Source organism: Muntiacus reevesi, chromosome 18, assembly GCF_963930625.1.
Source record: "Muntiacus reevesi chromosome 18, mMunRee1.1, whole genome shotgun sequence".
In the NCBI taxonomy this organism is placed as follows: Eukaryota; Metazoa; Chordata; class Mammalia; order Artiodactyla; family Cervidae; genus Muntiacus; species Muntiacus reevesi.
The window spans coordinates 2,692,685-2,710,411 of NC_089266.1; the positions used below are offsets into that span (position 1 = coordinate 2,692,685).

Here is a 17,727-nt window from a genome sequence, read left to right on the forward strand (position 1 = left end):
ATGAACTCTGTTTTGCCTTTTTACATTATAGATTGTTTTGTTTTCTAAATGTCCTCAGGCCAGAAGAGTCTACAAAATGAAGACAATTTTTTTTTTTTTAAACGTTGGGTCAGAAGAGGCCGTGAGGCCTCATTTGGGATAATCACAGTGTTTACTGAAGCCTTATGCATATATAAAAATGTTATTTTCTCTAATTGCATAGTTTGCTCCTGTAATGACTGAGTTGGATTCTAAACTGAAATGAGTGATCAATACTTAAGGTCTCTGCCGTTCAGATGAAGTCTGAGCTGTTTCAGACGGCATCAAATTGCTTTGAATTGGGCCAAGTGCTCGAAACGAGACTGAAAGCTAAAGAAGCGTGTGGCATTTTATGTTTTTCAGGTTTGAAGTGAAAAAAAAAAGCCCAGACTCGCAAAGGGCAGCGCTCCTGGGACCCGTGCGTCCCCAGCCGTCCCGCGGATACACCCCAGGGCGCCGGCCAGCATGCGCTCCTACGGCGGCAGCGGCCCCGTCGGGAGCGGGGACCCCCCGTGCCCGGGCTGCAGCCCCGAGCGCCTTCTGGCCGAGAGGCGCAGGGCGAGGCGGCGCCTGGTGCAGAAGGACGGCGGCTGCAACGTGTGCTTCGCGCACGCTTTCGGGGCGTGGGGCAGCTACGTGGCGGACATCTTCACCACGCTGGTGGACGTGCGCTGGCGCCACATGCTGCTCGTCTTCTCGCTGTCCTACGTGCTCTCCTGGCTGGCCTTCGGCGCGGTCTTCTGGCTCATAGCGCTGCAGCACGGCGACCTGCAGGCCGCGGGCCCGGGCGCCGCGCCCTGCGTGGACAACGTGCGCTCCTTCGCCGCGGCCTTCCTCTTCTCGCTGGAGACGCAGACCACCATCGGCTACGGCCACCGCTGCGTCACCGAGGCCTGCCCCGCGGCCGTGCTCGCCGTGGTCCTGCAGTCCGTGCTCGGCTGCGTCATCAACACCTTCATCGTCGGCGCGGCGCTGGCCAAGATGGGCACGGCGCGCCGGCGCGCGCAGACCATCCGCTTCAGCCACTTCGCGCTGGTGGGCCTGCGGGACGGCAAGCTCTGCCTCACCTGGCGCCTCGCCGACTTCCGCCCCAACCACGTGGTGGAGGGCACGGTGCGCGCGCAGCTGCTGCGCCACGCGGAGGACGGCGAGGGCCGCGTGAGCGTGGCCTTCCGGGACCTGCGGCTGCGCAACGAGCGGCTCATCCTCCTGGCCCCGGTGACCGTGGTGCACGAGATCGACCGCGACAGCCCGCTCTACGCGCTCGACCGCAGGGCCGTGGCCCGGGAGGACTTCGAGATCCTGGTGACCTTCGTCTACACCGGGGACTCCACCGGGACGTCGCACCAGTCCCGCAGCTCCTACGTGCCGCGCGAGATCCTCTGGGGCCACCGGTTCCACGACGTCGTGGAGGTGAAGAGCAAGTACTACAAGGTCAACTGCCTGCAGTTCGACGGCAGCATGGAGGTCTACGCCCCCTTCTGCAGCGCCAAGCAGCTCGACTGGAAGGAGCAGCAGCGCCTCGGCGCGGAGAAGGCGCCGCCCGACGCCAAGGTCAGAAGAAGGTCGCTCAGTGCCGCGGCCGTGGTCAGCAGCTCGGAACACCCAGAGGAGGCCACGCGCTCCGCCCCCGAGGAGTGCAAGGAAGCGCCCTACCAGAAGGCCCTGCTGACCGTAAATAGGATGTCCGTAGAATCCCAAATGTAGCCCCGCGTCCTAACTGTCAGGGCTACCTACCAGTAGTGCTTCTTACTCTCTAGCCAATCACCATAAGGCAACTGGTTATAGACAGGGCCTTTGAAGAATGTGACACCTGTCTTTGACGGAGATGAGAGATCAATAGAGCAGGTTAAATAAAAAAAGATATCTAGACATTGCATTGTATACAATTGCTTAATTTTTTTTTTTTTTGGCTAGCAACTGTTATATTAGGGAGGCTATCAAGAAGCCTAATTGATTAATTTAAATTTCATCTCTTTTAATTATTCCATACACTTGTATTATCTGTTGGAAGTGTAATGTTTCAGTAATAAGGAACAAAGATAGGATACGAGGACAAATACTAATAGAGAGTAGAAAGGAAAAGAGCAAGAATGACAAAATTTAAAACATATCCAAATTGATAGTGTAATGAGCTACCTATGAAAACCTTATGTCTTACAATCAAGATGTGCAAGGAGTGCATTCAGTAACGTGTGATGTTGAGCTGTTTCACTGTGAACTCACCCGACCCCTTTGAGTCACCGTGTTCACCCCTCCGAGGGGCTTGGTATCAGCTGCAGAGCATGTATCTGTAAGAAGTAGTCGTATCACCAAATTCTGACAGAGCCTCCATGCCACTGGCCAGGGGATGATCAAAAATGACTAGAAGTTGCGTTTTCTCTCATCCATAAGGCAGAAGAAAAGTTGGCATTGCTTTTCAGAGGGAGGTTTCTCTCTCACACGCCCTGGGTGGTTGACTCCAGGAGTGGCCCTATGCGGAAGAGCCGGCGGCAGACAGGGGTTTTGTAAGGTCGGTGACTGGGGGGCTTCTTCCGCCCACCGGCCCCCTCCTTCCCTGAGGACAGGAGGAAGGATCGGGATCGCAGAGGTGGGGTGAAGAGCTGGAGAGCCATAAACAGCTTCAGACTCTCTGAGAGAAAGCAGGTCCCTGTGTCTTGAAAGATTGGAGCTCTGGCTGCACACGGGATGGGACCTTTTTTATTTTTATTTTTTGGGCAGTTGGCTGGGGCGTTAGGAGGTGGGGAGACTGTGAGGAGAAAAGTCTTTATTTTTGCTTACAAGCAATTATGTATATTTTCTATCTCGGTCACTTTACAAAACAGAAACAACTTTAACTCTGGATTTTAATAACCCTTCCTTGGAACTTGGAACCATCATTTAAATGAAGGATTTTGTGAAATATAATTAAGGTGATTCTAATGCACATTTTGAAGCAGATCAGCTAAGTGCTTCGGAATTGCTTAAATTGTAGGGCAGGAGATAAATGTGTACACTCTATTTCCATGTTAAGAGATGTTAATCATGATTACTTTAAACACAAACCCGATCACCTAGGAATGAAGAGTCACTGTAAGCTTTATCAACTGAAGAATTATCAGCTACCTTCAGAATTATCTGTATGATTTTTTTCCATTGTTGCTGACCTGACATTAAGTATATGCCACAGCTCTCTTTTCATTTATTCTATATAAATATAAATATGTATACACATAGTTTTTGCTTTTTTTCTGGAAAATTCCCCCCTCTCTCACCATTTAAATGAAAGCACACAAGTAAATTTTACTGAGAGTACCAGATTACCAATAGAAGTAAAATATATGGGAATATAAGCTATTTTTCTTTTGTTTTTTTTCCTCCCTCCCTTCCTTCTCTCCTTTTCCTCCATCTTTCTTTTGCCTATGAGCAATAAAGTCATTTTATAAATGCACATGTGCAAGTCTTTTATTCCTGCTGTTGTATGGACAAGAGATCTCTGAAGGTCACAGGTTGCAAAATTGTCCTGGAGCTTAACGTCAGAGAGAAAAATCACACCATTTATTTTTCTCATCTTGCTTCAGAAATGCAAAATCCATTTTTTAAATTGCACATGCCCTATCGAGTTGGATTTCAGAGCAGCAATTACTCAGCTAAATTAGAGTACTGCCATCTACCAAGTAGATAACAACCTCCAGAACAACGAGCGAACTTGCCCCTTTCCCCCTTCTAGCTTGTCTCACACCAATCTAGTCCCATTCACTTTACTTCCCGGGCTCTGCCTGTCCACACTCTTGCGTTCTGTCCAGCAAACCCTCTTACCCAGATTAGATGCATTAATACGACCTGCATCCTGTGTAACATGCATCTCTCATTTTCTGTTTAGACTGACAACACACTCTGATGCCCCAATGAGTTACTTTATGATGAAGACCTTAAAATTGTGCAAAAAGTGTGTGCCTAGGCTGGTGGGAACTCTGTGGATGTGGTCAGCCCTGGGGACAGGGCACCGAACATGAGAGTCCTGTTCCTTCGACTTAGGATGTGTGCAGAATTAGAAACCATTTTTATGGGTTTCTAACAGCTTGCAGAACAGCCCTATTCAAATGAACGGTTAAGTGCTCCTGTAAGCATTGACAGAAATCAGTCTTCAAAATAGCATTTCTAGTTTGAAACACTCTGTCAATGATGAGAATTTTCTTTTTTCTGGCATGCCTCTTCCCTTAAAAAAAAATGACATTATTCAGTAGACCTAATTAGACAGAAAATAGACTGTGGCATTGAGGCTCTGTGGTCGTGTGTATTTCAGCCTGGGAGGAGGGAACAGAGGAGGAGAGAAAGAGAAGTTATTTTCATGTACCACTGACGAGGTGCTTTCCAGAGATGCACTTAATCCCCACACAAAAAACAGTGGGGTGGATATTTTAAATTTCTGCATCATCAAACATCTCATCATTCTTGACTACCTGACTGAAAAATTCCCAATTGGGATAACCAAGTGCCGAGGTTAAAACAGAAAATTCCTACTGCGTTTCCCAGTCTCTCTTGCAGTCGAGGGTGGGGTGGAGGGTGCGCTTCTATGACGAAGCTCTGGTTCCTGAGATGTCAGCAGAACTGTCTGACTGTGACCTTTAAGAAAGCTCACTGGGACTTCCCTGGCCGTCCAGTGGTTGGGACTTTGCCTGCCAGCGCGGGGGGTGCAGGTTCAATCCCTGGTCAGGGAGATTCAAGGCCAAAAAAAAACACCCCAAACTTGAAAAAAATGCAATATTGTCACAAATTCAATAAAGACTTAAAAATGGTCCACATCAAAAGAAAATCTTAAGAAAAAAAATACAGATAGCTTTTTGGCTGGGTCTGTCTTAGCTGTCAAATGCCCTGTTAGCCTCACGCATTCATCCTTCTCCTCACCTGGACCTCAGTCGTGGTACCTGGAGCTCCTGCAGCCATCTCCTGAGAGTGAGGATTGGGGATGTTCCTTACGAGGGAAACTGGACAAGTAGAAAAGCGTGTGAGCCTAGATAGCATACCTCTGGACTTGTATAGAGATGACAATAAATACAATTTCTGAGAGTAATCTTAAAGAAAATCAACCCTGAATATTCACTGGAAGGAGTGATGCTGAAGCTGAAGCTCCAATACTTTGGCCACATGATTCAAAGAGTCAACTCATTTGAAAACACCCTGGCGCTGGGAAAGATTGAAGGCAGGAGGAGAAGGGGGCGGCAGAGGATGAGTTTATTAGACGGCATCACTGACTCGATGGACATGAGTTTGAGCAAGCTCTGGGAGATAGTGAAGGACAGGGAAGCCTGGCGTGCTGCAGTTCATGGGGTCGCAAAATGTCAGGTACAACTTAAGGACTAAACAACTGTGAACCTCAGAGTAAGCCACAGATCCAGAGGAACTGGCTTCCCTGGTGACTCAGATGGTAAAGAATGTGCCTGCAATGCAGGAGACCTGCGTTCCATCCCGGGTCAGGAAGATCTCCTAGAGAAGGAAATGGCGGTTCACTCTGGAGAAGTTCATGAACACAGGAGCCTGGTGGGTTACAGTTTATAGGATCACAAAGAGCTGGACATGACTGAGCAACTAACACTAGAGGGAATTATCCAGGAAGCAAAGGCTCGGAAGGAAAAATAAAATGGATGCACAAGTTACATCCAACGTGAACTTGTAGATGACCATCGCTGGAGTGGGTCTCTGTGGAAACCACAGATTTTCTGGAAGGGTTGAGGAAATGCCACTGTGATTGTAAAACAAACACAAAAGGATTGTTCTGGGCCTGGGACTGCCCCAGAGACACCGAGGTCTAAGCGGCCTTGATGGGAGAGTGAGCCTGGCTCCGCTGGGCTGCCCTTCATCTCCTCCCGCCCCTCCTGCGGATTCAGTTCTCTGTCTGAATGGGACCCTCACTAGGGCTGGTGACCCAGAGCCTATGGAGACCCAGGCCGGCAAGTGCTGTGTCGCTTGGGCAGAAAAGCAAGTCTCCTGAGGCTGTGTTTAAGAATCCTCAGCAAAAATGAATGAGAACCTGCGTGCAGCCAAGGAAACGCCTCTGAGAGCTCTGCAGAGACCCAAAGGGGAAAGCAGTCCAAAAGGGACGGGATACACATGTGGATGGATATAGATATATGTGTGTATATAGATACAGGTATAGTTGATTCATTTTGCAGCAGAAACTAACGCAGCTTTGTAAAGCAATGATACACCAATAAAAATTAATTTTAAAATGAAGAGTTCCTGGCAAGGATTCATCTACATGCACTCTAAGTATATATACCAAGAAGCCCAGACCCTGGTTTTAAATATTTTATTTCATTTCTTCAGAGTTGGCCAGGATATGTACCAAGCAGATTCTCTGGACCACACTTACTTAAATGATTAGACACTCATTCTACTCGGTTTAAAATATTCTACTAGTTGCGTCTATTATAAGCACTGATTCTTCTGTCTCAGATGTTCTGCACGGCGTGTGTATAAATACCCGAGCTTTGTTATTTTCCTTTGAACTTTTTATTTTGATGAGGGTCTAGCCAACTAACAATGGTTTCAGGTGGACAGCGAGGGGGCTCAGCCACGCGCACACGTGTCCGTTCTCCCCCAAACCCCCTCCCGCCCAGGCTCCCCCACAACACTGGGCAGGGTTCCCTGTGGCCCGCAGCAGGGCCTCGTGGGTTATCATTTTAAATAGAGCCGTGAGTCCATGTCCATCCCCAACTCCCTAAGTATGCTTTCTCCCCAGCAACCATGAGTTCCTCCGGCAAGCCTGGGAGTCTCTTTGTTTTGTGGGTAAGTTCATTTGTATCATTTCTTTTCAGATTCCACAGAAAAGGGATGTCGTATGACACTTCTTCTCTATCTGACTTCACGCAATATGACGATGTCTAGGTCCATCCACGTTGCTGCAAAGGGCATTATTTCATTCTTTTCAACGGCTGAGTGATGGTCTGTATGTACCACGTCTTCTTTATCCACTTCTCTGTCAACGGACATTAGGTTTCTTCTGTGTCTTGGCTATGGTACAGTTCTGCAGTGACACTGGGGTGCGTGTATCTTTTTGGATCATGCTTTTCTCCGGATGTATGCCTAGGAGTCACCTGAACTTTTTTAAATGGAAGCTTCACCTGTGAACTTCTAGAATCCCCCCTCTACACCTGGGGCACTCTCTAAATCACATGGTATTAGCTGTTCAGTCCTGTCCGACTCTTTGCGACCCCATGGACTGTAGCCCGCCAGGCTCCTGTGTCCATGGAATTCTCCAGGCAAAAATACTGGAGTGGGCTGCCATTTCCTCCTCCAGGGGGTCTTCCCAACCCAGGGATGGAACCCAGGTGTCCTGCATTCCCGGCAGGTCTTTACCCTCTGAGCCACCAGGGAAGCCGGCTCAGTCCCCAAACCCTGCCCCAGTCCCACACTGGCTGTGACCAACCTCCCTCTGTCCTCTTACTTTCACTTTTAAGGAGACGGGATGCAAACACTTGGGTACTACACACAGAACGCAGGGCGGAATCACAGAGCCCGGCAGCCGAGGCAGCAGGGAGGCGCTTGGCAAAGTCTCTGTGAAGGCCTCCTGGGAGCGCAGAGCTTTAAAAATAAAAGTTAGTAACGGGGACGCAGTTCAGATCCAAGAGTGGGCAGAGCGCGAGCAAGGCGGCCTCCGGGGACGTTCCCGGAAGAGGCAGCATCTTCCTGCAGCCTCGGACAGCATCGTTCGCCTGCATCGCTTCGGAAGCTTTTCTGCCGTCAGAAAAACCCCAGGTCGGAGAGAATCCGCAGGCTGCTCTTTCACGGCTATTAGTTTACTAAGGCAACTTCATGCAGTCCTCTGAGGGCGCTGTGGTTGGGTCATGAGATCTGGCCGGGGGCAAACAACGTCTTGCTCCACCAGGTCGCCCCGGGTTCCTTTCCTCCGGGGATATGCAGGCTTGCGGCTTGGGATCTTTTGTGCCAAGTCGGGGGACTTAAGTCAACATGGCTGAATATTTCAAAGTTCAATAGACTCTGAGTTGCTGAGCACCTACCAGGGAACATTTAAAGTTAAATAAACGCTTGCCTCCTGCTGTTTGGTCTCATTGATTTATTTTATTTGCTAAGTACTGCAAAGTAAAGAACACTGGATCTAGAGTCTGCCTGTTATCCCAAGAAAAAGCCACTGGACTGAGATTGAGAGGCTTCTCGATAATGAAGGTAACCTGATCTGAGTGATCTCTGCTGTCAGGCTCTTGATGGAAGGCCTGGAGAGTCTGCCGGCCGCAGAGAGACAGGTTAATCATTTAAAGTTTTCAGCAAGCCCGGTGGATGAAAACCCAAACAGATAGATTAAGTCTTGCTAAATTACGCAGCCAAAAAATGCTTTTTCCTCTGTTCTCTCATTCACCGCTGGGGCCTATAAAAGCTTCTTAATCACGAGCTAAGTAACTTGAACTTGAAACAGAAACAGTCCCCAGAGGTTAAGCCTCTGCGAAAACGTCTTTACAGAGACTGATCAGAAAGCTTCCAATTTCTACATAAAATACTTGAGTCACATGCGCTACACACTGTGGTTCAAGGCTCTTTGTTTGAATTAGAAGCACATGTTGGAGATCAATTATTTGCTGTGTGCTGTGCTGCCCGTTGATGGCATCTGATACCAGCTCGCCTGGGAAGGCAGGCTGGCCACGGGGCAGGGTTAAGGCAAGAGGGGAGCCTCTGCCAGCCACTGCCGATTCCAGATTCAAGGGCTCCTAAAATATTAGAGGGACCTCAGCTCATCGAGTTAGAATCCATCTTACATAGGAGGAAAAGTTAAGTCCTTTTATAGAGACAAAACCGTGGAAGGGCAGCTGCAGGAAAAACCACAAATCCCGAGGACCCGCGCTCTCCATGATCATCAGAGGCGATGGTTGTCCCTGATGCTGCTGGAGGTTGAGAGATTTCCCTTCTGTCAACGGGAAAAGCAATCCCTTTGATATCTCTGTTAAATGATGTTGTTGTTGTAAGTCATGTCCAACATGACTCTTTGTGACCCCACACACTGTAGCCTGCCAGGCTCCTCCGTCCATGGGATTTTCCAGGCACGGATACTGGAGTGGGTTGCCATTTCCTCCTCCAGGGGATCTTCCCGACCCAGGGAACCAAGCTGGGTCTCCTGCATTGCAGGCTGATTCTTCGTCTGAGCCACCTGGGAGCCCCCAGTGTCTGAGAGTGAACTATTATGACCCAGATAAGCCTCTGCGAATTGAACCTGGGGAAACGCGGTCTGTGACGTGCTGGTGGGCCCCGGGAGTGTGCAGAGGCCCCAGGGGACTGGCGGCCACACTCAGGCACCAGGCAGGCTTTGCTAAGCTGTGGCGTCCTGTGCGGGGATCGTGGACTTTCAGCCAGATGGACGTGGGCTCAGAGTGCAGGAGTGCCCCCGTGCCGCCTCTGGGAACTTGGGCAGCGCCCTCTTTGTCGCCGAGCCTCCCTTTCTCCGTGAGATAAATAGAGGCGATGCTACTGACCGTGTGGGGTCACTGTGAAGAATTTACCAGGAGCCTCACACACACCTGCCCTGATAGACTCTTCACATGTTACGTGTGTGTGTGCATGTGTGTTCAGAGATGCACAGGTGCACACGGTGCTCTCGCATGTAGGAGTTGCTCAGTCAATGAATATTCTTTGTTTTTCTCCACATATATCCATCACAGTAGCAAGTTTCAAAGGCATTTGAAAGTGAAAGCAACGTTAGCTGTAAGATTATACTGTTTTATTAAGGATTGCAAAATTATTTTTTTTCTAAATATTCATGCTTTTATCATGATGTGTAGGTTGATGGCTGAGGTCAGCTTTCTAAACGTGTTATCTTCCCTCTTCCCAAAGTAATTAGTTTTACTCCCATCATTGCCACTAACAAAGCTGTGCAATTTAGGGAAATTACTCAACCTCCCTGGTTCACTGTTTCCAAACACTTCTGGTTTGAAGTTTGCTTTGTATTTTTTCATCATTCTTTGAAGCCACAAAATGTGATGATTGCCCCCTCACTCTACTTTTACCCCTCCCTTTTTTTGGTTTCTTGGGTTTTTTTAATGCTTTTTTCATTGATGTGTGTATTTTACTACAATTATTCCTATTTTATAATTGCTAAACTATCTCAGTTTAAAAATTGAGAAAAATTCCTCATTCATGTTATTTTCTGCATCTTTTCAAATCTTTCCTTAATGGATAGCTAACTGTGATGTAATTGAATATTTCTCATGAAAACCAATCAATAACTTATTAACAAAAGTAATATCTGTTGAACTTAGTTTGCAGATCTCACATTACTGTACTTTTAAAAACTGGACTTACTTGAAATGGCAAAAGTTCAGGTATTTAAAATGACACGTCTGATTTCATAAAAAAATGAAATATTGCTTTTGCAATTACAAAGGCCGGAAGTGAGTAGTGGCATAAAAAACGTAGTGCCTAGAATAACGCACTGTGATTCTGATGAGGGCAACCTGAATTTATGACTAAGTAACTAATAAAGGGCATCAAATACACCACTAAGTTTCGAGTCACTAAAGGCTTGATTGATGGAGGTTGGGGGCAATGTTGGGGCCAAGGACCCATCGGCCCTTTGTGTTATTACTAAGAGGTGCGTCTGCAGATTGGTGCCTTGCGCAGTGAGTGACTTGGGCAACTGCACCTGGCCAGCCCGAGTTTCATTTCCATGTGGGAAAAAGTGGCTGCTCTTTTATATGCTCCCAGTGAGTACGTAACTGCCCGGGATTGCCACGCCTAGATTCCCAGACCCCTCGTCTTCTGGTCCCTGAGCCCTGGGGAGCGATGGGCTAAACTCAGTACCAGTCGTAAAATCAAGGACAGCGCATTGCAGTGTTTGGGAGTTTCTGTCCAGCATTCCATCTGCGTGGAACCCCGAGAGATAGCAATTTGTGAAGAGCAAATCTGGACCCCAACTGTGAACCAAAGTTTCCGAGATGGCTTTCTCGTTCTTACATTATAAGTAAATATCGGAGTAGTCATGAAGGACTAAAACTTGGAGAGCTGCATCAGACTCATCAAACACGACAAAGCGTGGTTTATCCGTCTCCAGAAGTGTGGCTTGCTCTTATCTAAGCTGTCGGTTTTCTTTTTTTTAAGTCCCTTCTTTTTTGTTTTCAATTGTATTTATTCATTTATTTTTGGCCGTGCCGGGTCTCAGTTGCTCCGCGGGCTTTTTGCGAGCTGTGATGGGAGGGTCTCCTCTCTCGCTGCGGCCCCTCTTGTTGCGGAGCATGGGCTCTGGGTGCTCATGCTTCAGTACTTGCGGCACGTGGGCTCAGTAGTTGTGGCTCCCGGGCTCGAGAGCACAGACTTGGTACTTACGGCACACAAGCTTGGTTGCTCTGTGGCGTGTGAGATCTTCCCAGATCAGGGATCGAATCCGTGTCCCCTGCATTGGCTGGCAGCCTTTACCCCTGAGCCTCCAGGGAAAGACAGCCTCCAACTGTCTCAGTAAACAAAGGATCTGCACACCTACTTGTGCAAACTGGGGACTCCTAGGGTTGGGATTGGAAGAAAGCACAATATCAATGACTGTGGCAGGCAGAGGGAAGATTAAAAGAAGATTAAAAACAGAAATTAAAGCTCCTGCTCTTTTCACCAAAGGCTAGGGCTGTGTGTTGGTCTTTAGGCATATCATAATGATAATGATAACTGCAGCGTTAATAATAGCAATTATGTCAGAGCCTCCAGTAATTGCAGCTCTATCAGGAGACTGAGGATTTTTGGTCCCCACTGTGCCACCTTGTGGAGACAAGGGAACATACGCTTTTTTCCATGAAGTGAATCCTCTGTGCTTTCACTTCCCCCCCACGGCTAAGGGATGGTGTTTGGAAGAATAGCTTGGGAAGCATGTTGCCAATGAGGCCTAGAAACAAAATCTCACGGGCATCACTCAAGTCAAACATCGCACAGGCATAAAAGGAACAAATTTAACAATGGTCTAAGGATGAGTTCCACGTGCCAGGTTTTCCCTCTGCTATCTAGACATGGATTTTACAAACAGTAGATGAAATCAGCGTTCCTTTAGATGTCATTCTCGATTTACAAACTTAGACATGGAAGTCTGGGTCATCTCCATTGAGAATCTAACAAATAATTTAGCAACCTGTTGATAGCATAAGACAGTAGCCAGCCATTTAGGGATCAGTGACCAATACTGTGTTAGGATAATCATGTCAGTGCATACCCGGACACAGTTTAAGAAACTCAGTTTTAGTAACACGAGTAAAGATTAACTTTTATAAATATATATATTATCATGGATTTGCTGTGTAAATAAATGTATCATACTTTTTATGCATTTCAAAAAGTTGTGATATTGATTTAAAGGATTTTTCTGTTTTCTGAATCCCATGTGTGGCCGCATCCAGATGTGAGAAATAGAACAAAAGAGGACCCGTCACCTTCCCACACAGCGACTAAGTCATGCACCTTGTCACCAGCTCAGACGGGGACTGGCTGTGGTTTCTCGTCGTTGGCGCTTGTTTCAAGCAAATAGTGTTTTATCAGGGGTGAAGGGAGCAGAACAAAGCGGAGCTCCAGCAGTCCTCTCACCATCAACAGCGTGTGTGTGGAGGGTGACAGAGGAACAGCCTCTCAGAGAATCTACAGATGTGGGATGGAGTGGGATAATGCACTGCCCCGCTCACGGGGGCTTCCAGCCTCTTCATCCCCCCTTGGCCTCTGCTTCTTTCTCCGCACCTGGGAACCTCTCTGTCTCCATCTCTCTCATCGTCTGTATCTCACCTCCCGGTCCTTCTGGGCATCCGCTTTCACACTCTCTAACTCACATCCCTGAGATCTAGAAGGTGGGCGGATCTAGCATTGAACCCCAGCTCTTTGGGTCACTATCTGGGCAGCCACTGGCCAACTTCAGTCAACCCTCAGCCTCCAAGGGGACCTGCTTCCAGGAACCCCCAGGCGCCAGAACCCACTGACGCTCAAGCTCCTCACATCACAGAGCAGAGCACAGCCCACCCTCGGTTTCCATGGGTCCCACGTCCCCTCACGTGCCCCGAGGACTGGCTGAACCTGTGGGTCCTTGGGGAACCGGCAGACACAAAGGCAGATGGTACTCAGACTCAGACACTCAGACTCAGACACAGTTTCCTTATCTGTGAAACAGGCATTAGAGTTCTCACCTTGTCGAGTTGATGGGTTGCATGCAAAGGCACTTAAGACAATAGCACACAGGGTTTTAAAACGGTCAGCACTTGGAGACCATCTCTGCTTATAGTCTGAATGAGGCATCTCTTCTCCGTATTCAAATCCCTTGTCATTGAAAGATGTCTATCCATCCATCTCTCTGTACTATCTCTCTCTCTCTATCATCTATCTATCAATCATCCATGTATCTATCTGTCCATCCATCTATCAGTTCTATCTATTGATCGATCCATCTATCGGTCTGCCTACTTTCCAGGTCTGGAATTATTGCAGTCAGTGACATAAGAGCCTTCAGTCACAGTACCGGACTTCTCTGAAATTCATTAACTCATGGCTTCCCACACTGAGTGTTTATCTTGTGTCTAGTCATTCACAGACACTGTGAAGGCAACAGAGAACCAATCAGAAAAATAATCTTGCCCCTTTGGAAGAACTATCTAGTGGGAGAGACAGAAAGTAAAGAAGCAATTTAAGGTCAGGCATAGTTAAGGGCCATACAAAAAAAATAGAGAGAGAAAATAAAGGTGCGTATTCCTGAAAAGACTGGTGGGTGTCATTTTAGGTAGGGCCATCAGGGAAGGCTTCTCAGTTGAGGTAACATTTTCTCAGAAGCCTAGAATAGAGAAAGTAATCCCTGTGGATCCCTGGGGAAGTGGAATTCCAAACCAGTGCAAAGAGGCTAGAGCAGAAACAAGGTTGAGAATCTGGGGGTAGCAGCAAAAATGAAGAGCTCAGTTTTGCATTCCAGATGGCTCTTTGATACTCAGGGGGAACAGTCGGTAGGAGGTTGTGCATCCATGAGTTTGGAGTTGGGGGAGAAGGTCAGAGCTGAGGGCATACTGCGGATGCCTCTATGTAGCTCTGTAGGGAGAGGTACAGGCTTGCATGAGTTCTACCAAGGATTGGATAGAGGTTGGGGAACGGGGTACCAGAGCCGGGGACGCTGAAACATTGTGAGTCAGAGACAAGCAGACATTTACTCAAGGGAGATGAGAAAGAGCCCTCCAGGAGGTCTCAGAAAAGACAGAGAAGAGTGGTTGCCTAAGAGCGGAGGAGAGAAAAGGAAGCGATCAGTGGCTGACCGTGGATGCTGCTTAGACCCCAGGTGTGAGAGAACAGCATTGCCCGTGGACTTGAGCATCTGCCTGGAGTCAATGCCTGACTCGGGGAGGTTCAGCGGAGAACAAGAGGTGAGAGATGAAGGACCATGCTGGAAAAATCTTGATGGAAAGGGGAGAAGGTCAGCGGGAGAGTCAGCGCTAGAGGGAAAGGCAGGGTCAAGGCAAGCTCTCCGCTATGTCTTTCTTTCTTTCTTTTGTTTGCAGGAGGTCATTGAGCATGTTTATGAGCAGGTGGGAAGGATCCCGTAGAGAGGAAAAAATAGATGATGTAGGAGAGAGATGAGAAAATTAAAGAAGTGGAGTCCTGGACTAGATGGGAGGGAGTGGCATCTAGACTACAAGTGGAAGGAGGGCAGCATCAGGACCACAGGGACAGGATGGGAGACCACGCATCTAGGTCAAGGGGGAGAGGTGGGCTTCCTGTTCGGGTAGAGGAAGGGGCTGACGGTTGAAGACATTCTCTTCTCTGTTTCCCTTTATTTTCCAGGGTGATGGCAAGCCAGGGGGTCAGCTGAAAGTGAAAGTTATTAGAGATTTGAGTGGAGATAGAAAATCAATACTCTGGCCACCTGCTACGAAGAGCTGACTCATTTGAAAAGACCCTGATGCTGGGAAAGATTGAAGGCAGGAGGAGAAGGGGATGACAGAGGATGAGATGGTTGGATGGCATCACCGACTGAATGGACATGAGTTTGGGTAGACTCTGGGAGTTGGTGATGGACAGGGAGGCCTGGCGTGTGGAAGTCCATGGGGTCACAAAGAGTCAGACAGGACTGAACGACTGAACTGAGCTGAACTGAGAAAATCCTCATCTCAGAGAACACCGGTGTGAATGGACTAGGAAAACAGAATAGGACTGAGAGTGGCCCCAAAGTCCCTTTTAAGGTTAGTGACCATATATTTAAAGTAACACCAGCCAGCATGATTGGATTTTTCTTCATCTAGAACATGTATCTTCAAGCTGAGTTCCCAAGAATTTATCCATATAAAAGTCCAGATTTCCAAATTAGTATGCTCTCTTTTTGTAAGGGGTGCATGAAAGTGGCACAGTGGTAAAGAATATGCCTGACATTGCAGGAGATACAAGGAGTGAGAGTTTGATCCCTGGGTCAGGAAGATTCGGTGGAGAAGGAAATAGCAGCCCACTCCAGTACTCTTGCCTGCAGAATCCCATGAACAGAGAAGCCTAGTGGGCTACAGTCCATGGGGTCGCAGAGAGTCGGACATGACTGAATGACTGACCACATGCATATGCGTTTACATGATTCCATAACAGAGAAAATGGAGCTGACCAGTTACTGAGACATGAATTCCAGCGTTTAGAAATTAGCACTAGATCACCATTTTGGCTTAAAAAGAACATGTGACCACACCCATCTGTCCATGGGATTCTCCAGGCAAGAACACTGGAGTGGGCAGCCATTCCCTTCTCCAGGGGATCTTCCTGATGCAGGGATCAAACCCAGGTCTCCTGCATTGCAGGTGGATTCTTTACCATCTGAGCCACCAGGGAAGCCCTAATTTTTTTAGTTAAACTTTTTATTTTGTATTGGAATATAGCCGATTAACAACATTTCGATAGCTTATCGTGGACAACCAAGGGACTTAGCCGTGCATACACATGTATCCACTCTCCCCTAAACTCCGCTCCCATCCACGCTGCCACAGGACACTGGGCAGGGTTCCCTGTCTGTGCAGCAGGAATATCCTTCTAAAACAAAGATGTCCTTTTAAAGCAAAGTTTTTTTTTTTTTTTTTAATTCAACTGCTAATTTTATTTTTCACACTTTAAAAATTTCCTCTTACAGAGCACACAGTTAATGAAGGTTAAAATCTAATGGGGCTATTCGCAACCAATTTATTAGAACATAAACGCTGAATAAGTTCATTGAAAGTGTTCTAAGGAGAGAGTGATGGAGTCAGGTCTGATAATAGGCTTCTCTGTGGATAAATGAAATAGCTGTAAAGCCGTGCTTGATGTATATTAGTGCATAGGTGACCATGTTGATTCCTGGGGCGTGCGCAGTGTGTCCTCTTAAAAGTATCGAAAAATATTGCAAGTGAAATTCTATTTTAATGTATACTTTGTGGTTGTTGTAATTTAGTAGTGATATTTGGATGAGGGGAGTGTTTAGCTTTAGCTTACAATAAAGGGACTTCTCAGATGGCCCAGTGGTAAAGAATCCGCCCGCCAGTGTAGGAGACACACGAGACTCAGGTCAATACCCGGGTCGGGAAGATCCCCTGGAGTAAGAAATGGCAATCCAGTCCAGTATTCTTGCTGGAGAATCCCATGGACAGAGGCGCCTGGAAGGCTACAGTCCACAGGGTCACCGAGTCAGACACGGCTGAGCCTCTGAGCACACACACACACACAAATTGCTATTTACTGGGTCACTAAAATAAATGATTTTTGTTGATTATCACGTTCTACAGACAACAGTTTCCCAAAAACTTGCCGGTGTGCTTATTTACAGAGGAAACAGTCTTGAAAACATCCTTCTTGTGCTCTGATTACTCGCAATGACGGTTGCCAGACTATTTAGCCTTTTCAAGAGCACGTATGAAGGAAATCCATATTCCTGTAAGAACATTGTGTTGAAAAGACACAAGGTCAGAGTTTTTAAACTCATATGCAATACGAAGAAAGAAGGTAGTAGTGCCTCAGTTAGTATTTTCTATATCGAAAACTATGATGATAAGAACACTAATTATAGTAACACCTCTAGATCAACCTTCAGAGATCACCAGCTTAAAGAAACTGCAAAAGCAAAGAGAAGAAATAGTATAATTTAACCATGTTGAATGAACCGAACTGAACTGAAACTACCCAGCTCATGGAGAACTAAGGTAATGACTCATATTGAACTATGTTTATATCATAATCATTTAAAGGATATGACTTCCAGGGGACTTAAATCCATGCAGGGGTTTTAAAACCTGACTATAACAATTTTATTTCTGGTAGATCAAATTGGTAAGAGATCCAATAAAGTCAAATTTATGCCATTTTAGTTTGACCAAAGAGATCATAGAAAAATAACTCTAGACAGAACTTTGTTCCACTCCTTCTTCAGGGTTAAAAAGAGAATTAATTTGCCATGAATTCTTGAATGAATATTTAACCCCAATGATCACTCAGATCCCTCTTTCAAATAAAAGATTTTGATGTTAAATATAATGGATTCGGGAGAATCCTATATTAAGGTAATTCACATCATCATTTTCATTTCATTAGAGTAGATTCTGGAACTCAAAATTTCATTAAGATGGACTGAGTTGGTTCTATTTCTTTTTAATATTTGATGAATTTTCTTCCTAGATTTCCTCATGATATGCAGTCATTTATTATATTTAAAATCTCATCATCTTCCTCTTTGATTTTTTTCCCTCTCTTATGTTTCTCTGCAACTGACTTCTAGCGTCAGTTATTAAA

At 46.8% G+C, this 17,727-nt stretch overlaps 1 protein-coding gene across 1 annotated transcript; it reads left to right on the top strand.

Moving 5' to 3' along the window:
- The first annotated feature begins 374 nt into the window (after positions 1-374).
- KCNJ16 (potassium inwardly rectifying channel subfamily J member 16) lies at positions 375-3,448 on the top strand. The gene has a single exon (XM_065909677.1). The coding sequence runs from the start codon at positions 484-486 to the stop codon at positions 1,723-1,725; it is 1,242 nt and encodes a 413-aa protein (XP_065765749.1). The 5' UTR covers positions 375-483; the 3' UTR covers positions 1,726-3,448.
- Positions 3,449-17,727: the final 14,279 nt, after the last annotated feature.